General features: G+C 40.7%; 1 protein-coding gene across 1 annotated transcript in view; it reads left to right on the top strand.

Annotated features, from left to right (window-relative positions):
• Positions 1-23268, top strand: part of HMCN1 (hemicentin 1) — a 359897-nt gene that overhangs the window by 306484 nt on the left and 30145 nt on the right. Inside the window, 15 exon segments of the mRNA XM_006023882.3 lie at positions 2842-3055; positions 4100-4234; positions 4422-4612; positions 5795-5876; positions 7067-7336; positions 7907-8077; positions 8309-8479; positions 11657-11827; positions 12923-13093; positions 14691-14861; positions 16310-16480; positions 17777-17920; positions 18703-18840; positions 19124-19245; positions 22587-22824. Coding sequence (XP_006023944.1) covers positions 2842-3055; positions 4100-4234; positions 4422-4612; positions 5795-5876; positions 7067-7336; positions 7907-8077; positions 8309-8479; positions 11657-11827; positions 12923-13093; positions 14691-14861; positions 16310-16480; positions 17777-17920; positions 18703-18840; positions 19124-19245; positions 22587-22824 — 2560 coding nt within the window.

Here is a 23268-nt window from a genome sequence, read left to right as displayed (position 1 = left end):
GTCAGGCTAGATGATCTGTTCAGGTCCCTCCTGACCCTAGCTACTATGAAACTATGCAGCTGACTCCACGCCAAAACCAAGACCACTCTGATCTCAATCATTGAGCTCTAGTATGCTGATGGTGCTGTAGTCTGTGCTTACTCAGAAGCAGACCTTCAAGCAATTGTTGGCATCTTTACTGAGAAAATGGGACTGATACTTACCATTCAGAAGGCTAATGTCCTCCATCAACAAGCTCTTAATGGGCAGTCCCCAGATCCAGCAATTTCAGATTCACTGAGAGACTTTGGAAAATGTTGAGTATTTCCGATACCTCGGAAGCTATCTCTTGTAAAAGGCTGACATCAACAATGAAATCCAACATCACCTTAAATGTGAAAATGCAGCTTTCAGGCACTTGATGAAATGGGTGTTTGAAGTTCGTGCCATCAGATCCAAAACCAAATTCATGGTTTATCAAGCAATTGTGATCCCCACCTTACTGTACAGAGCTGAGATGTGAACAATGTACAGGAGATGCCTCAAGTCATTGAAGAAGTACCATCAATGCTGCCTGTGGGAGAACCTTTGAATCCATTGGGAAGATAGATGCACCAACATTAGTGTCCTGTCACAAGCAAACACCATGAGCATTGATGTGATGATCATTCAACATCAACTTTGCTGGGCCAGCCAAGTCATCCAGACATCTAACTCCAGACTCCCAAAGCAAGTTTTAGTCTTCCAGATCAGTCAAGGTGTAAGCTCAAGAGAAGGGCAGAGAATGCACTTCAAGGACATCCTCAAACCCAACTTGAAAAAATGCAATATCAAAATCAACTCATGGGGACTATTACCCAGGACAGCCCCAAATGGAGGAAGAGTCTGCTGCAAGAATCTCAGTGTTTTGAAACCTTATGATGACAACAGGGGATGGAAAAAGCAGGAGCTGCAGAAACACTGTTGCAGACTGTATCAAGAATCCAGAGCCACCCACCCCACATGAAAACACATGTCCGAGGTGCAGCAGAGGATGTTGATCCCGAATCAGCCTTGTCAGCCATATACAGACCCACAAATAGGACAATCATGGAAGACAATCATCCTCGACTGTGAGGGATAGCTAAAGAAGAAGAAGGAGTTGTCTACTTGGTGGGTACATCTACATGTGCATTAATGCATTTTTCCTAATGCACTTTAAATTTAGTACCTCCAATATGAGATATTAAATAAATGCGCATTAGGCTGTGCTAATGCGCAGTTGTGCAAACACATGCTTTTTTCAGTGATGCTTAACATGCAGGAACCTATTCTACTGTGCATTAGCATCTTAGCATGTTTTTTTACATACCACTTTAATGAACAGTATAAAAGGTTACTAGGCATTAATGTGCATATGTAGATGTACCCAGTTTGTCATTCCTGAAATCATTGCTCATCTCATCTGCTAAACTGAATTTACCTTCTCCTCTTTCCTCCTAGAATTCTTTTTTGTGGTATGTGACTTCCTCAATCTTTATTCAGTTTGCAGGATATAGGCAACTCACTTTACTGTTACAATAAATATTTTTTATGCTATGTAGTGTGTCCAGTAGGTTTGTAATGTGAAGTTAAGCTACATCACTTAGGGCACTTACAGATGTGCAACTCCCCACTTTAACTCATGGCACTTCACATAAAGTGCCATGAATTAGAGGGACCTCCCCCAACCCAACAGACATTCACCTGTTATGTCAGAGGGGGCGGGGGCCGAGCCTGTCTGCAGGAGCCCAAGCCCTGCCCTTCCCACTCCCAGCTTCAGTGCTATCTGCAGGAAGGGAGAGGGGAGAAAGAGTGAACTGCAGATTGGGGTTTGCCCAACCTGAACTGGAGGGGAGGCCTGAGGAGAGCCACAAGGTTGGGGGGCTCCAATCCACCCCCCTGCTCCAGCTCAGGCCAGGCAAACCCTAGCCCGCAGCTCAGTCCTCCTCCTACCCCCTCCCTTCCTGCAGAAGTTCCCTAAGGCACTTCACTTTGGTGCCTTCACTTGATCCTTCATTTGATGAGGTTTAATTTGTAGTGCTGTCATCCACTTTAAAAGCGCTCTGCAGCTGTACACGTTTCATAGCATGGCTATAGAGTGCTTTCAGGGAGCTGATCACACTACAAATATAACTTCTGTCTTCACCCAGTGTTATTGTCATCTCTATACAGTAGTCTTAAGTAACCACTTGGTTTTCAAAAATCTTTCTTACATTCAAGTTTATCACTCAATATAATCTTACACTGACCATAATTTCTAATATAAAATGTTATATTAGCAGTGGTGCCAGAATTAAAACCATTACTGAAGTGATTAGAAAAAAAAATAATAGCCTTCTACTCCCCTAAACTTTCAGCTGTTTCAGTTACCAAACATTTTCCTAAGGATTAGGAAGTGTGTGTATATTTCTTTCATTTCTATTTTCCATAAAGAACTGGAATGACTAGAATACTGTGTTCTTCCAGTACTCTTAGCAAGACCAGAGGCAGAAGCTGAAGCATGGGAAATCTTTCACTAGATCCAGACTTAGCAGAAACTAAAAGTTTGGATAATTCAGAGACCAATAGGCATTCCAACTAAACACACTTTCAAACCTTTTGAGATTCCCCCATTATTTCACTTGATGATATTGCATGTACACATGTACACTGAAAGCAGTTTCTAAAAGGGAACATTTCAAAAGGGCAGCAGTAGTTATATTCTAATTGTTATGTGTGGACAAGCTGGGACCAATTCAAATGTAGCAAAACTGCTCCAATTTTAACACTGGATGAAGCATGTGTCCATACTCAAAATGTCATGCCCATCATAGCTTGAACTTCCATTTTTTTTCCTTTCAGCCTGAAGATTCTGGTAGTTATACCTGTGTTGCAAGTAATGCTGCTGGTGAAGATGCACACACTGTTAAACTGATGGTTCATGTACTCCCAGCTTTCACTGAACTACCTGGAGACATAGCTTTAAATAAAGGAGAACTCCTCAGATTAACATGCAAAGCGACTGGGACACCTGTACCCAAAATAACTTGGACTTTTAATAACAATATTATACCTGGTGGGTAGTATCAATATGTATGTCACTGTAACACATCTAAGCCACTAACATAGTCATTGGAAAAAAATGGATGGAGTGGGGCAGTGCAGTGAGGAATGAAGCTTCTGCACCACTGGCAACAAGGGCCTGGGGCCTCCTTCCTTCCATACAAGCAGCCACCTTGCCACACACTTGTGGAGGGTTGAATAATGGATGACCCGTGGCATGGTGGTTAGAGTGCTATGCTGGGTGAGGAGGGCCTAGAATCCAGGTTCTCAGGCTTCGCAGGGGAATTTCCTAACCGCTCCTCTATTTGCTGGAAAAAAATGGGAGGACTCCCTCATTCACATTTTGTTGTGTGGTCACGCCACCTAGGGTTTCTGTACACATACAGGGAGTCTGATCTGATGCACTGGAAATCCAGCACATCAGAGCAGACTCGATTTATCCAGTCTGCAGAGCACATGAAATGACATGTCTGGTGCTGAGTCGCATGCAGGCGCATAAACGGCAAGGTGCATATCAGCACTGAGAAAATGGCAGTGGTATGCTTTGAACGAAAACACATCAAAGGTGTTTTAGTTTCAAAGTGCACTGCCACCATTTTCTCAGCGCTGATGCACATTTTGCCATTTATACACCTGTATGAGATGTAGCACTGGGCACTTTTAATTAACATAGATTGCTAATTAAAAGCCCCTGGCACTGCATTTCATCCATGTGTAAAAATGCCTGTATGTAGTTATTAGCATGTGCAGAGCTATTCATCAAGTGATAACATTCCTCTGGCATATAAGTGCAAAAAATGTTCAGGAAAAAATAGAATGCCACAGATAGATGAGCAAATATAGACACTGGACAAATAGGAAGGGAAAATAATGCCACCTCAAGTGTCTCTCGGGAGTTAGTCCAATACAGTGGCAAGTTCTTTATCGCTGCATGATGTCATTGAGCTTACTACTAAACAGAGCTGTAAATCTAAACTTATTTCTGTTTTTGTGTATCTTTTGTTAAAATGTTTCTAAGAAGCCCACAAATAATATTGGGTATTTCTTCCTCACCCAGCACTCTATGACACTATGAATGGTCACAGTGAACTTGTCATTGAAAGAGTATCTAAAGAGGACTCTGGCACCTACGTGTGCACAGCAGAAAACACAGTTGGTTCAGTCAAAGCTATTGGATTTGTGTATGTCAAAGGTACGTATAAAAACTCCTTTATCAGTGCTACTTTCACACTGTCTTGATCTATGGCAGATAAAAAGAAACGGGTGGATGCACTGACATCAGACTTCATGAAAACAAGGAATGATTATTCTATATTAGTAACTTCATTTTGTTTTGACTCTGCCATTTATGCACCATTGTGTTCTGTCTCGCTTTTCAGAGCCTCCAGTGTTCAAAGGGGATTATCATTCTAGCCGAATTGAGCCCTTGGGTGGCAATGCTATACTGAACTGTGAGGTACTAGGAGATCCACCTGTTACTATCCAGTGGAGAAAAAGAGGAGTAGGCATTCAGATTAGTGACAGGATCCGACAACTCAGCAATGGTTCTCTTGCCATCTATGGCACTGTGGTGAGTCGCTAGCCATATTAAAGTGAATATGTACACTTCATTTAGTTATTGTTCACAAATAAATGTATTGAAGAGTTTATGAATTGGAAATATTGAGCATATGAATATAAATTTAGCTTTACTTGAAAGATTCTACAATTACTCTACATTTTATAAAAGTTTTTAATACAGTCGAATATAGTCTGCTCAAATTTTTGAGACTTCATTAATTAAAAAGGAGATGCATTGCATCCTCTTAAACATCTGCAGCTGAATTATCAGAGCGACTCAACCCAGTCTCTAAATTCTGGCAGGTGGAATCTGAGTGTGGCATTCTGGCCCTTTTTCAATAAATGGGAGTTTTGCTATCAGTCTTAAAGGAGCCGGGATTTTGCTCAGTTCAGTTACAAGTGCATCTGAATCTTACATTTACAAGTACAAATCTATTAGCTCCCATGTTCCAAGTAATGGATATTCAAACTACATGTTCATAAATTGCACATTGTAAGTTTTGAAGGTGCAGTTGAAAACATCCTCTTCAAAATATTGGAGAAAGCTTCAACATTTATAGAATGAAATAGAAGGAGAATTATTATTTTTAGCTGCTGACAGACGCGGAAAAAGCAAAACAGTGTTTTACCAGAAGAGGACGTTAGTTTGACCCAGCTCCCCAGCATCTGCCTGGATTACATGCTTCAGTGGGGTTTTTGGCACTTTTCTCTAATAGCTGATTCAATCAGCTATTGGATAAAAAGAACCAAAATTCCCTGCTGAAGTGCACGATCTTACAGACATTGCGCGAGCCAGGTCAAACTAGCACAGTGCCTCTTCTGGGCACGTGGTGCACTTGGTGCAGGGGTGTGCTGAGTTTAAAGTGCTGTTTTGTTTTGTTTTTCATATCTGTAGGCAACCATTTTTATTATTAATAATAAATATAATAATATGGAATAGATATATTAATGTTAAAAGAGGAATCTATTAACATTATTTGATTTTAATTTCTGGTTTTAGTAGTCTGTGATCCTTGTACATTTACATTTGCAATCAATTTTTTATACTTATGCATCTATTACTGTACTTCCTTAAGATCAATTGAATGGCATGTTGTGATTCTGCAAATTCAGTGACATCAAATATCTTGTGAAATAGATTAACTTACTACACATTGATTATTTATACATTGATTTATTTATTGTTGTTTAGAAGGAAGATGCTGGTGACTACAAATGTGTGGCTACAAATGATGCTGGTGTGGGGGAGCGCAGTATGACATTAATGCTTCAAAGTAAGACTTACACTAACAAAATTAATACTGCTTTATTATGAAGCTATAATCTACCTTTTGGATACATGTTTTCATTCAAGTTTTTGGGAGTAAACAGAGTGGAAGTTGGGCACTTCAGCTCTTTTCCTGAAGATAGAATTGAAATTAATTCCTCTTGAAATAATAAAGAGTTTTAGAACTAATTTTTTCATGAGTGTTAGTTTCAGAATCCCTCTATTTAATGCTAAGTGAAAATCTGAGTCTTTTACCTTGCCTCAGTTTTCTGGTATGGAGACCGGGAATAGTTTCAACCTTATACAGGTTTTTAGGAAATCAATAAACACTTGTAGTACTATAAAAGTACTCTGAGGGCACATCTACATGTGAAATTAGTGTGCCTGATTAAACTCTGGCACAGTTTGTACCAGAGTTTATTAGTCCCAGGCACAGTGCTTACATGTGCACAGGGGGCCTGTGGGGCCAGCCTGCCAGCCCAGACCTACTCCACCCTGGGTAACCATGCTGGCTGGGGGGCAGGGGGCGGGGGTAGGAGCACTGGCAGGCTGGCTACAGCACAAGGGTGCTCTAGTGTGGGGCTTAATGCTGGTAGGCAGCCTCACACTGGAACACCCTCATGCCCAGCCAGCCTGGTCACCATCTACATGTGCATCTTGGCACACTAAAGAACTCTGCCATACTTATCTGGGATAGTACTATCCTACATAAGAATTAATTAGTTTACTGTGGCCTATTAGTGCTGCACATGTGGACAGAGACACTTTACTGCAGAGCTAATTAGTCAACTTCACAATAAAGCACATGTGTTGATGCCCCCTGTGCTTTGTTGGGCCTCAAGGTGCTGCTGTAATACAAATACCACCATTACTACAAGTGCTGGATATGTTAGATCCAGCTTATTTCCTGCTTTTTTGAAACTCTCTCTCACAGGTGAAAGGATGCCAGTGAAAGAAATTGGAATAAAAGAACCTTTGACCTCAGACTGTATTTCTTGTAGAACTATTAAGATAACCAATAGTACACTATATAGAATAAAATTAACAAAATACGATTTCATGCCTTTGACCAGATTAAACTTTTATTTGGTGCTCAGGACAGTGTAGTCATCTGCTCTGTAGCCATTTCACGCAGAAGCAGTCAGGCTAAAAGCCACACTCTCTCTCTGTGTCTCTCTCTGTCTCTCTCTCTCTTAGGTCCTCCAGTTATTACAGTTGAGCCAGTGGACACTGTTATTGATGCTGGTACCACAGCAATGTTGAACTGCCAAGCAAATGGAGAACCTCCTCCAACCATTGAGTGGTCCCGTCAAGGTCATCCAATCCTCAGTGATGACAGAGTGACTGTATTGTCCAATGGCTCTTTGAGGATTGTTGCAGCACAGAAAGAGGATACCTCTGAATATGAATGCATAGCTAGGAATCTGATGGGATCGGTCCTTGTCAGAGTACCATTCACTGTCCAAGGTAGGTGCACCCAAGTGCTGCATATTGAGTACAGAGCTATTAGATTCCAGATTTAGAACAGAATAATTATGACTAAGTCTTAAATTCCTTACATGTACATGTTAGCTTCACTGTAAATCTCGTTTGACACATTGGTATTTTTCTGGTTCATATACCTTTGTTTAAACTGATAAATCATCATGGTCCCTGCTATGTTCCATGATATAGAGGGCTAAGGATGGTGGAGTGAGAAAGTCCTGAACTAGAGGGCCACCAATAGTGGATAAACCATACTTTGAATTAATTTCTAATCTAAAATTCAGCATTTGTTATCCACATCTGAGCAACTGAAGTATTCTGTAACTTTTTACTATATTGCAAAGCATTTTATATGAAACTTCTGAATAACTGAAGGTAGCTTTTGAATTTGCAGGGTTGGTTATAATTTAGTTTTGCAGCCTCAAGCCTTTTTTCATTAGAAATATTAATCTTTTTTTTCTAGAGATGAAGAATTAGATCTTATAACACAACTATGGAAGGGTATAACCTGTAAATTATAAATGCTCAGAAAAACATTTCTTTTCCTTGCAGTACATGGTGGATTTTCAGACTGGCTTGAATGGCGACCATGTAGTGTAACTTGTGGGCAAGGTGTTCAGAAGAGGATCCGACAGTGTAATAATCCTCTCCCTGCAAATGGTGGAAGGCCTTGTCAGGGTCCTGATACAGACATACGCAGCTGCCAGAACAAACCATGTCCAGGTAGATTTCTTTAATGAATTGGCAGTAGTATTTATTATGAAGTCATTTAATTGGATTATGTCATGATGCTTATGTTCCCTGATCATAGACCAGGACCAAATCTCAATGACCATGGTTGATCTGTTGCAGGGTTCTGGAATTTTTATCTCCATACTTATGGGTGAAAGGAAATGTTAATAAAATCTTTTAATATTTTTGATAAAATACTGTTTAATTTTTTGTGCTATTTAGTGGATGGAAACTGGTCAGAGTGGGGATCTTGGGAAGAGTGTTCTAAAACCTGTGGACAAGGTAGCAGGACCAGAACCAGAACCTGTAGTAACCCACCAAGTCATCATGGAGGAAAACCATGCGAAGGCAATGCTGTGGATTCAATCATGTGTAACATTAGGCCCTGTCCAGGTAAGAAGAGAGTAGTTTAGAATCAGTTGAATATAGTAGTGGTATACTACTGGTAAGTTTTCAGTGAACTATTTTCAACGATGTCCTTTTTCTCTAAAGCCCTTATTTTCTGCTCTTTCGTTTTAGAAACCTTATGAGATTAGGAGAAGGAATTACATGATCAAATATTACTAGAAAATATTTCCTGTAGTGATTAAACTGATGTTAGTGTGCTGACAATTTGCACCCCAAATTTATGTTTTATTTTTAAAAAGTTGGGATAAGCATTCTTCACAAAACACTGTCAAAATATTTTCATATGGGTTTTTTTTCAATGAAACAATTCTGTTTGGAATTTAATCATTTTTCAAAGTATTTGCACCCAAATAAATAAATAGGAGGCCCACCTAGCTAGATAGCAGTCTCTTCAATGAGCTGAAGCTTAAAAAGGAATCCTATAAAAAGTGGAAACGTGGTTATAGTATTAGGGAAGAGTATAAGGGTATTGCAGAGGCATGAAGGGAGAAAATTAGGAAGGCCAAGGTATGATTAGAGATGCAACTGCTAAGGGACATAAAAGGCAATAAAAAGGGATTCTACATGTATGTCAAAAGTAAGAAGAAGACCAAAGAAACTATAGATCTCTTACAAAATGTAGACAGCAATCAACTTATAGATGATGCAGAGAAAGCTGAAGGTTGGATGAGATCCTGGATGATTGGAATAGGCCAAACATATAGTGCTCATCTTTAAGAAAGGGAAGGGGGAGGATCTAGGGAATTTCAGACCAGTCCACCTGACCTCAATACCTGGAAAGATCATGGAGCAGGTCCTCAAAGAATCAATTGTGCAGCACTTAGCAGAGAATAAAGGGGCAGCCAGCATGGATTCACCAAGAGCAAGTCATGTCTGACCAACCAGATTTTCTTTCTGTGAGAAAGTGACTGGCTCAGTGGCTGGGGGCAGAACAGTGATGTGATATAACTGAAGTTTAGCAGAGCTTCAAACACTGTCTCCCACAACATTCTCCTTAAGAAGTTAAGGAAATACAGACTAGAGGAAAGCATTATAAGGTGGATACATAACTGGCTGGATCATCATACTTAACAAGTAGTCATCAATGACTCAACATCTAGTTGGGAGGAAATGGGATTCCCCAGGGGTCTGCCCTGTGTCTGGTAAGGTTTAATGTGTTCATTGATGATTTGTACAGTGAGATGGAGTGCACACTTAGCACATTTGTGGATGACACCAAGTTGGGTGGAGTTGCAGACATTTTTCAGAGCAGGGCTAGGATCCAGTAGCCCTGGATAGACTGGAAAAATGGTCTGCAATTAATCAGATGAGATTCAACAAGGACAAGCACAAAGTCCTTTATTTGAGACAATAATTACATGCCTGAATACAGAGTGGGGAATGGTTGGCTAAGCAGCAGTGCTTCAAGGTACAGTAGACCATAAGCTGAATATGAAACAAAAGTGTGCTTTTTTCAAAAAAGGCCAACAGTATACTGGGCTGTAATAATAGGAGTGTCACCTGCAAGTCAAAGAAAGTGATTCTTCCACTCTTTTCAGCACTGGTGAGGTCTCATCTGGAATATTGTATCCAATTTTGGGCCCCACACTTCAAGAAGAATGTGGGCAGATTGGAAAGAGTTCAGCTCAGAGTAACAGAAAAGAGCATTTAGGGTCCTGGGAAGCAAAACTTGTGAGGAAAAGCTGAATAAACTAGGGTTATTTAGTCTGGAGAAGAGAAAACTGAGGGAGGATTTGATAACAGTCTTCAATACCTGAAGAGCAATTACAGAGAAGGAGGAGGTATGCTTTTCTCTGTTCATAGGCAACAGATCTAGGAGCAATCACCTCAAACTGCATCAGAGGAAATTTAGGTTGGAGACTAGGACAACATTTTTTACTTTGAGAGCAGTCAAGAATTGAAAGAGAGAACCTGAGAAAATGTGGAATCTCTATCCTTGGAAATTTTCAAGAGTAGGTTGGACAGACACTTGGCTTGGATGGTTTAGTCAGGAGTGATCCAATCTGGAGCAAGGGGCTGGAGTAGAAGACCTTGTGGGGTCCCTTCCAGCCCTACTTTCCATTATTTTATTAAATCAATTTTTGCTTGTTCGGTGAAGATGAAAACTTTAATCCCATTCTCCGAAGCCAGCTGAAATGGACAAGAAACATAAATGAACAGCGTAAATAGTGGAAACTAAATGTTAATATTTTTTAGGCTTTATTAACATACAAGATTATCAGCATTACAAGCAGTGCATATATTTTTCTTGACAGTGGCCACATCTACATGAGACACTGACGGTGCAGTCATTTAGTACTTGTATAAACTATGCAGTACTACACTACTGTGCAGTAGTAAGGAGCTACTGAGCAGTCTCCAATTACTGCTCAGTCACTTAGTACTTGTTTATACAAATACTTACTTATACATGACTACTGTCTTGTGTAGACAAGGTCAGTGTCCTTTTAATGAAAAATTATGAATCTATGAATTAAGTTTTCCTGTCCTCAGCTGAAACACCATTTTTTCCCAGTCTCAGCATTGCTTGGTACATTTCAGCAAGATGCTGTTGATTCACTTCCCTTCATTCCTGGCATTTTTCCTTGTACAGATCCTTTAAACTCTCCATCCTCTTCTCCCCTGATTTCTGCACTGTGATGATGCTGCAGTTCCTACAGGATAAGACAATTTTCTGTAGGTCACTTGTGACTGCTGCTTGCTGCTGTGTATTTTTACTCACAGGGGCTGCTTTGTAACTGGAAAAGCAAGAAGCCTTTAAACACCATTATGAGACAATCTGATTCAGATGATTTATGAAAGGAAAACAGCAGCTCTGAACCAAATCTTAGCAGGATCACGGTTATTCCATGTTTGTGGTCAAATGAAGTAGTGCATTAAGGAAACAAAAAGGGAAAGCATTAATATTTCTGTCTGGAAATTGCTAGTCTATTTAAACAGTTCAGTGAATGGATTTTTCAGGGTCTTATTTGGGGAATTTAATTTATGGGTAGAGTGAATTGAAGAAAAAGCTAAGATAATTTTATTGTGATTGCTTTGTAGGGATTGTGATTTTCTTTTAATCTGGGCCATAGAGCTGAGTAACTCAGTGCTTCCAGGTAAAGCCACTGTCTTGTTTAGTCTTGTTTAAATGTGGTTTTCTGTTTCTGCTGCCTTTTACAGTGGATGGTGAGTGGGATTCTTGGCTGCCGTGGGGACCTTGCAGTGAAACCTGTGGAAAAGGTACTCAAACCAGACAGCGCCTGTGCAATAACCCCCCTCAAGCATTTGGTGGTTCGTATTGTGATGGACCTGATACACAGCTGCAGGTTTGCAACAAGAAACTTTGTCCAGGTACAAAGCCCAGTAATAAAATAAAATACTAACCTATCTTTTTATTTCCAAAATTCTGTGTAGTTTTTACTTCATATGACCATTGCTACTCCATCAGGGCTGGAAAATACTGTCATAACTCCTAAAAACATACCTTAGTAGTTCAACTGAAACTAAGGAACTATCGAAAATATCAACAGTGATAACATTCAAAACCACCACTTCTCCCTAATGTTCTGATTCTCCACTGCCTTGACAGCTAAGTTATACCCCTTGTATTTCTTCAGTTGAATTCTTTTGGTTGTTATCACTGGGCACTAAGGGTGTCTTTACACGTGCTCTGGGGATGGGGAGAGGGACACTTTAATTAAGAGTGGTAGTGCAGCAACTCATGTATTCAGCGTCCCATGTTTCAAAATGGTGGTGGGGGCACTTTAACTAAAGCTTGTTCAACAAGATGTGGAGGCTAATTAGCACACTCCAGCAGGCTTGATTGAGTCTGATCTGGCACACTGTAATTACAGCACATTGGAGCAGCATCCTGGCATGTCTACAGGCACCCTAGGTTTTGATTTTCGTCAAATCTCTTCTTCCACATCTAAGTGGGACCTTCGCTGTTGGAAAGGAGAGGTTAAATTTTCATAACACAATTACCTATGATATGCAGGAGGTCAGACTCAATGAACAGATGGTTCACCTTCTGGCTTACACCCCACAAATCTTGTATGTGTCCCCTCTGGACCTTTCTAGTAGTGAAAGAGAATTGAGACTGTGCTGGATACACAGCTGAAGATTCCCTCTGACTGACACAGTAATTTCACTGGTAAAATCATCCTCTGGAATCTGTAATTTCAGTGATCACATCATATTCTGTTGGTTTGACTTTCCTACAGGTACATGAAATGTTCATGATCAGTGAGGATGACCATTAGTTTATTTCTGATCATAGTTCCTATTTGACCAGCAGAGGATTTTTAAGTAAAATGCAGTGGGTTATATTCTGCTCTGGGTTACACTCCTTGCAATCTCCTTTGTTTAACTGATATAACATTGCTGGGTTTTTGATTATTGAAAATGTGAAAATTTCATTGGAAAATGTCATTGATTTCTACCCAGTGGATGGGAAATGGGCCCTCTGGGCCAGCTGGACAGCCTGTACAGTATCCTGTGGAGGAGGCACCAGACAGAGAACAAGGGACTGCTCAGACCCAGCCCCGCAGTTTGGGGGGCACAAATGTGAAGGCAGTGATGTACAAATTGACTTCTGTAACAGTGACCCCTGCCCCAGTAAGTGTTTTGGGATGAAAACTTTGCATTAGGTTATGCCTTGCATCATAGGAATTTTGTGGTTGGAATAGTAATCCCTCTGATCTTGAGCACTTGCAGTCTTTTAGCACAAAGAGTATAGATCTGAACACTACAAGCAGGTGCACTATACTCCCTGCAGGAGGATGGTCAGAAGTAAACCCTACTCATACTCTCATCAGTCAGCATAATTGGGGGACTGTATGGAGGATTTTAGGAATAAGAATACATTGTTAAACAACAGTAGTAGCAACGGTAAGCTCTTACAGTACAGTCAGGTGGTCTGTGACTCCAGAAAGTCCAAACAGTGCTTTTAAGCCATAACCTTCCTGTCTGACACTACTGTAAGAGTAATCTGCATTTATAGTTCCCCATAATAAATCACTTGCTATAAATCACTTGATTTATATATCATACGCTCTATGCTTTCCTGTTTGTAGTAAAGGGCAGAACTTAAGAGATGATTAATATACTTTGTAGAACAATTCTAAATTGAGCTCTTAGGTCGCACCCAGATAAGTGCGGCCCTGCGGTATGTGGCACTGCAAACATGTTTGCGGTGCCACATACTGCACATTCAGATATTCTACATGCTGCAAGGGAGCACTACCTGTGTGTTTGCTGCTATGCTTTTTTTATGTGAGGTTTGGGTTTTTTGGGGTTTTTTGACCCCTGGATATTCAGAAAAACCCACAGAAAAAAAAAAAAAAAGCAGAGCAGCGCACGCACAGGCAGCATGTGCTGCTCAAAAGCAGAGCCAGGCTCTGACCAGAGTCATGCTGCGGCTGCCAGCCAGGCTCGATGCTGCAGAATCACCACTGCTGCAGCCCCAGGAGGCCCCCAGGACCCCAGGTATGGCTGCTGGGGCCAGCACAGTACCGGCCCCAGCCTCCCCTGCCCCACGTGGGTTAACTTGCTGTATGCCAAAGTGCCTGTAGCACAGGTATTCCCTGGGGACAAGTAGCAGTGGTGCAAGGTGTGCTGCCGTAACTTGTGCCTGGGGAACTAAATGTCCACACTTGTGTGGACGCGGCCTTAGATGTCTAATTTTATTTATTTATATATATATATATTTTTTTTTTTTTTAAAGCTGAGAGAATAGTAAAAAGGAAATCTGTGTGAAAAGATTTCTTCCCACAAAAAATATTTCTTGGTCTTAGACAAATGTACATTTAAGCTTCTAAGAGGGAGGAGGACTTGCTACTTAGTAACATATAGCACCTGTTATGCTATAACTGTTACATCTCCTTATCCTGATACAAGTGAGTGAAATCACCCTAATTTTGACCCTGAATGAAGCAGGATTAAAACTGAAGCAGTTTTGTTCCAGCAAATTGCTCTCAAAGGTACATTTGCTCCAACAACTGTTACCTCTGTTAGTAGCTCTTGTTTGAATATTTTCTGATTTCAATATCTGCTCCTACTGAATGGTCAAACAAAGGATACAGGCAGATGTAACTTTATCAATATCAAAGGATAGTGATATAGGCTGACTATATAGACTATAATGTAGTCCTTTCTTCTGCATGATTCGTTGTTACAGGCATAGCAAACTTTAATTATGTATTTCTGTTTCCAGTCCATGGTAACTGGGGACCATGGAGCAACTGGGGAACTTGCAGCCGAACATGCAATGGAGGCCAGATGAGGCGATATCGGACCTGTGATAATCCTCGCCCTGTTAACGGTGGAAGAGCATGTGCAGGGGCTGATACACAGATACAGAGATGTAATACTGGAGTATGCCCTGGTGAGCTTATATAGTAACAGAAGATAATTAATAAACTTCCCTTAGAGTCCTTCAGAGACCAGGATGAATGTACCAGGGAAAAAGGAAAGTGAAAAGTTTCTATAATTATGTACCATTTCATACAAATACCATTTCATACAAATATCTAATCTACCCTCACTTCATTCTGATTTTTTTTTAATGGTGTATCATCCTAAAACTATTTCCCCATTAAGGAACTAGCAAGTGAAACTGTTCCTATCCTCAGAAGTTCTTCTTAATACTTTTTAGAAAGGGCATTGTCCACATTCAAAACTGACTGTAATTTTCTTGGTAGTGTCACTAAAGGGACCGAATCCCTAACCAAGGCATGGAGACATGGGTAATGTACTCAAGAAATAAACTCAATGTGTCTAATAAAATCAAGTTGCCTTGGAATGCTTGAATAGTTTGATAGCTATAGCATGTGCTTTTTACTAAGAAGAAGAATGGCCTGATTCTTCCCCTCTCTTGACATCACTTTTATACCCATGGAACCTCATTTATTTCCATTACTGAAGCAAGAGTCTTCATGCCTTAGTCAGAAATGGGGTCCTTTTTGTGACACTATCAAAAGAAAATTGGTTGGTTTTGAATGTGGAAAGAACTGAGTGAGGACCAATTGGACAGTGGCAGCATCTACACATGTGCTGCTGCAGAGTAAATTAGTTTACTTCAGAATAATAGGGGCACACGCATAGACGTGTGGCATTTACTTTTAATTAGTCTACTTACTGCACAGTAAAGCACACATGTAGATGCACCCAATAATATTAAGTTACTACCTACCTGAGCCAAGTCTGAACATGTGATGTATCCACCTCTATCATATTATGAGTCTGTTGTTATCATAGGGATGAAAAAATAGCTCCAGTGTCTGGCCCAGGTAAGATGCTGGGGGATGTGGACTTCTCTAGAATTCTTTTGGGTGGAGAATGTTGGGAGAATCTGGGAAAGAGGAAATTTTCTGGCTCTCCACCTTGGTACCACTGCCAGGGGAATCTCCCAAGTCCCACCTGTGCCTATCATTTGAACTGTAGTCCCATGTGTATTCCACTGTCCCAGAATAATATGGGGTAGAATCTCTTCCATATTGTGTGAATAACCTATATGGCCTGCCAAAAAGAGATACTTTTTCAGTGTTATGCACAGGGACTTAGACAAACAACTTCCTGTTAAATCCCTATCCACTGTATTGTAAAAATTCTTGAATGGTTCTCTCCCCAGTAAAGCTGATGTATGAGCACAGTTTCAAAGATAATTGTATTTTTTACGAATTGTTCCATTCTGTATGAACTACCACTGAAAATATTATGCCAAGCTTGTAGTTATTGAAATCTGTCACAGGGATAATATAGTTGAAGTGTAATTCGCTGCCCAATCTGGAACACCTCTTATGAAAACTCTTTTGTTTACACCCTTGTCTGTAGTGGATGGAAACTGGGGACCATGGCAAGCTTGGAGTGGATGCTCTGCTCCTTGTGGAGGTGGGGAGCAGACCCGAATACGCCTGTGTAATAACCCAACATCCTCAAACAGTGGACGTCCTTGCCCAGGTGACTCTTCCCAGGTATCCAGATGTAACATCCAGGCATGTCCAGGTAATTTAGTTCAGCAACTGTATGCAAAATGCAAAGTAACCAAAGACTATTTTAAATTTAATATTAGTTATAAATATTTCAGTAATATATAAACATGCCAGTTAGCATAGCCTTTCCCCAGGCATTCTCACAGAATTGAGAAACCATTGTTTCTCAAGCTGTAGTTAGTAGACTACTTCTAGAGATCTATGGAGCTGCTGCTGCTGTACTGAACCATTTGACAGATTTCAAGAGGGTTCTGGAGATGTTTTTTTTCCTCTGTTAAACTCAAAATCATCTTTATTTAAAAAGTTTCTTCGCACTAGTGCATAGAGAATAAAAAATACTAGCAACACCAAAAAACATGATTAAAGCAATCATTCATGTAACATGAAGGCTGAATAGTGACAGGGAACAAGATGCAAAACTGAAAGCTCTTGAACTAAATTACTGGTTTATAAATAGAAGCAAGCAATATGTTTTGCAAAAATGAGGAGTAATTAGCAAATGATTTGAGAATAACAAATGGAGCTACATTTTTAAAGCTTAATTTAACAAGCTCCTCCACCTAGTTCAAGAAATAGTTACGATGCTGAAAAGATTTAGACCCAGTATTAGAGATGTATTACATTTTTAGGGTTGAACTCTAAATGATATGGGAAAATCACTTGGATATCCTCAAGGCTGGGTGTTATGAAAGTGGAAATTTCCATTTCAGTTAGATTAACAGAATTTGAAAGGAAGTTCAAAAACATCTTTTTAGGAGTACATGCTGTTTTTTCTTTTCTTTTTTCTTTTTTTCTTTTTTTTTTTGAAGACAGGATGGCTATTTGTGAAAAGCTTGCTTGACTTCTGGTAAGATAAATACATGATAGTGTTCTGGCAAGTTACCTGACCAAATGATTACATTCTGCTTGCATGAATTTGCTCTGCAGTGCATTTGAGTAAATTATATTTCCTCTCTGAGTATAACATGTTGTACAGCCCCAAGGTCTGCTATTCAACAGTTGTTGCTTTTTACTTAGAGGTAGCTGCATTTCAGTGGTGCAAGAAGTGATCCCTGTGTCACAGTTTACATAACAGCTCTTGTTTATAAAGTATTCTGTTATCCTTGGAGAAATGATGCGCTGTATAAATTTGAGACTATTACTATTACAACATGTGTTATTACAATATTGTTTCCTGTATGTCAGCCTGAACATGAAGAACTTCGTGACCTCATAGAGGGCTGAGTATCATTCTTGACTATTTTAACTTCATGGTAGCACTGAATGGGTTTTTCACAAATGGGTGTTCTTTCTTCCTTCCCCCCAACAGGTGGGCCTCCACGTGCCAGAGGAAGTGTTATTGGAAATATTAATGATGTTGAATTTGGAATTGCTTTCCTGAATGCCACAGTAACAGATAACTCTGACAGTAGAATAATACAAGCAAAAATTACAAATGTCCCACGGAGTCTTGGTAAGTTATATTGCTTCTTTCATTTATACGTAAGTCAGTTTGCCTGAATTTTCCTTGGGTTGATTTCTTTTCACACTTTCACTTAATTAAGACATCATTGCAGCACTGAAGGAATTGACCTAAACTCTTCTTAGGAGGGAACCCATAATGGGGGAGCTTTTATAATTTTTCTAGCGTGTTAATGTTCTTAAGATGAATCCTCCAGCTATACAAAGGCATAGCAGACATAGTGGTTGTACTGATATCAGAAGATACCAATACAAGCTACTATAGTGCAGCTATTAGGTCTGCATGATTCAGTAGTAATACAAGTATAGCAAAATTGCCCCAGCTTTAACTCTGCTTCATTCTGGATCAAAATTAGTGTGGTATAGCTAACTTGTATCACTCCAGGATCGCTAAGGTATAACAGTTGCCACATAATGGCAGCAACAGCTCACCCTCCTCTATTAAAGTAGCTAAAAAGTATATGTGTCCATACTCAGATAAATTACTTCACACTTTTCCTAAGAAGACTATATTCAGTTGGACATCACTGATCACTACATTCCAAAGATTTGCAACTGTTGCAAGTTGAACATGCAACACCTAACACCCTAACAAGGGATCTCTGATACTCATCCTAAAATACGTCAGTCTGCTTCTATAAGTATGCACACTACTCTGGGTTACATGGGATTCACATTAGAATTGGCTGTCAGGAGAAAGTAGGAGTATCCAAAGGTCATGTGATGCTTGAGTTTTGTTTTGCTTTTCTAAAAGTATATTACATTTCTTTTAAGGCCCAGCAATGAAGAAGCTTGTTTCCATTCTAAATCCTATTTATTGGACATCTGCAAAGGAAATTGGAGAAGCAGCGAATGGGTTTACTCTCACCAATGCAATCTTCAAAAGAGAGACTCAAGTGGAGTTTGCAACTGGTTGGTTAACTTTGAGAGAGACACTCTAATTTATACAGTGTGACAAGCATAACAAACACTGCATGGCTCAAATATAATTATTTACAGTAGCTAAATTTATAGCATGTTCCAAATAACTGGTAGGATAAGGGGCTTTATATCATTTTTCCACCTTTAGTCTAAATAATGCAAGCAGTATAAAGTTAGCATAATAAATAAGATTCAGCTGGGACCTAATTCAGTTACTGTGCAGTTTATGTATATCGCTTATCATGATAGATCAGTGTGTGTTTGAAATTCACAGGAGAGATTTTGAGAATGACTCATACTGCCCGTGGTTTGGACTCAGATGGAGCTTTATTGCTGGATGTTGCAGTGAGTGGCTATGTTCTGCAGCTCCAGTCATCGGCTGATGTTAATGTGAAGGTAAAACCGCACACAGAAATGACAGCACTGCAATCCTACTTTAGTTTTTATGCATTCCTTTTTTTGATCTATTTTAATATATTTAGCCATAAATAGTGCATAAGCTATGTTACAATATTCATAACTCTTCTGGTTCAGTTAGATGCATGAAAGTAAGAACTTGTGTGCCACAATCAGACCATGGTGTCCTCTGTAACAGGAGAGGGGTCAGGGTTGCCATGCTCTCCCCTGCTGCCTCCTTTACCATGCCAAGTTGCTGACAAGCACCCTCAAATTCTTGCCTGCCATGACTTTGATGTCATATATATTTTACAGGGAGGCTGCCATTTGTCCTCTTGGCCACGGTTCCCCTGTTATCACTAGTCCCTTTCCTGTATTGGGTGTTCTGTGTACCCCAGCCTTATGGGCTGTGTGTGGCTCCAACCACCCCTGTACCACGCCCCAAGCCTCGCAGATATAATTGACGTTGTTTGGTCTCTCTCTGTGCCCTCTCCGGTGCTCGGGCTCTCCGCGGCCCTGTCTCTCTCTGTGCCCTCTCTGGCACTTGGCAATCGCTGCTCCCACTCTCTGGGGCTTCTTGCTGCCTCCCCCACTGGGGCTAGGGTTCCCACGCTGCTGTGGGTCCCCTATGAGGCCTCCTCCATCCCCTCTTAGCCTCACCCAAACCACCAGTTACAAACATCAAATAAAACACAAGCCCCCTGGGCTACAACACAAACTCCAGCTGTCCGGCTATAACATTAATCCAGCCACCCCTACGGTACTCCATCCTTTACCAGTCTCAAACAGCTGATGCATTCAGGCCTCTTCCCTCTGCTCGCTCCAGCAGGGAACCACCTCCTGACCTGCAGCCTGTGATTTGTATAGGAGCCAGGCCCTACCCCTCCTGGTCAGTTGACTAGACAGGTGTGGGTCTCTAGTTCCCTCTAGTTGCCTCAGCAACCAGCACCTGAGGAGTTATCCCAGCTCTCCAAGTAGCAGGCACCTTAGTGCCCTGCTACATCCTCCAACCTGGAGAAGGGTCTACTGATGTTGGATAGATAGTCTATTTTGATAGGTTTTCAGGACAAGCTGGTGCATCTATACATGTTAATAGGAAGCAATAAACTCCAGAGCAATATGAGCCAGAATAAATTACCTCCAGGTGCAGCATCTACATGCTTGGGACAGCAGCATGTGTGCTTGGGACAGCAGCAATTTGAGTCAGGGCAGAGCAGTTTATGCCAGGGCCAAGGGCACAGCCCAGGCCCGGGGCTGGCTGGGGCACAAGAGTGCTGAAAATGTGGACCCATGTAGCTAGGCAGCAGGCAGGAAACTGGCCCCCTGCTGCCTAGGCTCACTGGGTTCAATTTATGCTGCGGTCAGCCTCTACACATGCATTTAATAGCAGTTAATTGCCCTGCTGTAAGATAGCATTATCCTTGACAGTACCACCTTATGGCAACTTTAACTAGTTTACTGCAGCGTAATAGCATTGTATATATAGATAGTGACACTTTAGTCTGCAGCTAATTAATCTGCTCTGCAGTTAAGCACACATGTAGATGCAGCCACCGAGTACAACATTATGAGTAAACACATCATAAAATCCCTTTAACAAATTTATCTTAAAATGAATTATGTTTCTAGATTTAAATCTAAGGGCTTTGTCACACATTCACTTGCAACAGTTGCAAATCATTAGGACATTGTGATATATTGAAGTTAGTACTTGATAGGGTGATACCAGTTCTCTATTTCATGCCATCATGTCAAAGTTTTAGTAGTATATAATCTACAATTTGTTAGTTTCAAGTATTTAGAGGACTGGCAGAGACATTCCCCATACTCGTTGTCCTCTGAAGTGTCTGTGTTGAAGATAGTAAACAATCTAGTAGCAGAGCTTGCCTGAATTTCCCTATAGAATCCACATATTGAAAAAATTAGGACTTTCTTATATACTTGTTCAGAAATGAACAGGTATAGGCTGCTCAGTTTTGCAATCTGTAAAGAGGTTATAATCTTATCTTGTCTGGTAGTTTCAAAGACATGATCTACTGAGTCACTAACTGTTGGTTCCAGTTGGTAACCTCTCTATTGCTAGTGATGGGGCATTTCTGTTGTTGGGCCCACCCCTCCAAGGGACTGATAGCAAAAACAGGTTACATGTTAAAGTTTTGTCCCTTTCCACGGTACAATATAAACCTTAAATATTTGAATAGGCCTTGAAGCTTTTTGACTTAGTGTAATAATTGGGAACACACATTTCATTATGAAAAAGAAAGTTTCATAATTAGTTTTACTTTGTTCTCTTTTTTAAGATTGTTTCTATAAATGTAATACCTGATTAGTGTTTGAGGTCATGAGATTATGTATAGATATATGGATACAGTAAAAGGCCTGTTATCCGGCATGAATGGAGGATGAGGGGTGCCGGATATCTAAAAATTCTGGTTACCTAAGGCCGGCTGTTTTTGGCCGGATGCAGGGGAGGGTGGGGAGGGGGGAGGAGAAGGGTGCTGCTCTGCAAGGTGCAGATGCTGGAGCTGTAGGGAGAGGCACAGGGGAGCTGCTACTAAAGGCCCTGCCTGTGCTGCACTGCTTCCTTGTGGGAATTGTGGTGGGGGGCCTTTCTCTTGTGCTTTGACAGAAGCTCTTATGCCTCCTGCCCCCTCTGCTGACTTACTGCACACTGCCACTTACTGCAAACTGCTGCCGGAACTGCTGCTAGAGCTCCAGCATCTGCACCTTGCAGAACAGCATCCACCGCATCTTCTTGGTGGTGCCCAGTAGCAGTGTAAGGCCCCATGGGCTTGGCTCTGGCCTGCTCAGTCACATAGCATTAAGGTGCCTCAAGACGTCTACATGTGGGTTAAGGTGTCTTAACTAATTGCATATAAATTTGATACCTGCTTTATGCCTAAAATCACCATTTTTAAGGCACATTAAGGGCACCCATGTTTGATCTATGCTTTTAATGCATCTTAAAAATGGCTAATGCGCCTTAAATCACCATGTGTAGATGCTCCCAGTGGGGTTAGAAACAGTTCTGTAACCACATTTTTTAAAACGTCAGAATGATCAACTACCAGCAGATAAAGATGGCTTAATTACCACAGTTATTTTCATTACTAACTAAAGAAAAATACAATGAATAACATTAATATTCAAGTTACCATAGTAACTGGAGCCCAAAAGTCACATGATGCTTGATGTACAGTTGATTCAGATGTTAAAAAAAACAAACAAATGCCCTAGATGTTTTCTGCTACCTAAAATGATGAATCTGTTTTGCAGTGGACTAAGCAAGCTACAGTATTCATCCACTGTTGCTTGGATCTTGATTGTGGTGTTCATTTCAGGATTACACAGAGGACTATATTCAGACAGGCCCTGGGCAGTTGTATGCCTACTCTACACGGCTCTTCACCATTGATGGAGTTAGTGTGCCATATATGTGGAACCACACCATTACCTATGATCATACCCGAGGAAAAATGCCTTTCCTGGTGGAAACACTCCATGCATCCTCTATTATGACAGAGTACAACCCATTAGAAGAAACTCTGGATTTTAAAATTCATGCTTCCATTACAAAAGGTATTGTTTGACTTTTTCACAATTAAAAAAAAAAGAGAAAAACCTACCCAATTTTAGATGGGCGTAACTTTAAAAAACATATATTCTTTTTTCTCAGTATTCTTCATTAATAGCATCCTCAAGGGTGCTTGTACACGTGACAAAAATTGGCCATTTTTGCAGCTTAATTGCGTCACACTATACATGTGTGGGGTTCTTTTATCATTTAAATAGATTTTCTATGTTGCAAACTAAACCACATTGCATATAGTTTAGTTTGCAACCCAGCTATTTTTAACATTGCAGCTTTTGACAGTTTGCCCACCCTCCGCCCCCACCAGCATGGGAGAAGGCAGAAGTGGTGAGAGGCCTGTCAGGAGCTGTTCTCCATGCAAGGTTTAGGGAAGAGTTGGTTCTGACGGGTGCTGTCTGTGAGCTAGGGCAGCACCTGTGCAGCTAGCACCC

This window comes from Alligator sinensis, unplaced genomic scaffold, assembly GCF_000455745.1.
Source record: "Alligator sinensis unplaced genomic scaffold, ASM45574v1 scaffold468_1, whole genome shotgun sequence".
Classification (NCBI taxonomy): Eukaryota; Metazoa; Chordata; order Crocodylia; family Alligatoridae; genus Alligator; species Alligator sinensis.
The sequence above is the reverse complement of the archived record's forward strand: the minus strand, read 5'-3'. Positions and strand labels throughout refer to the sequence as shown.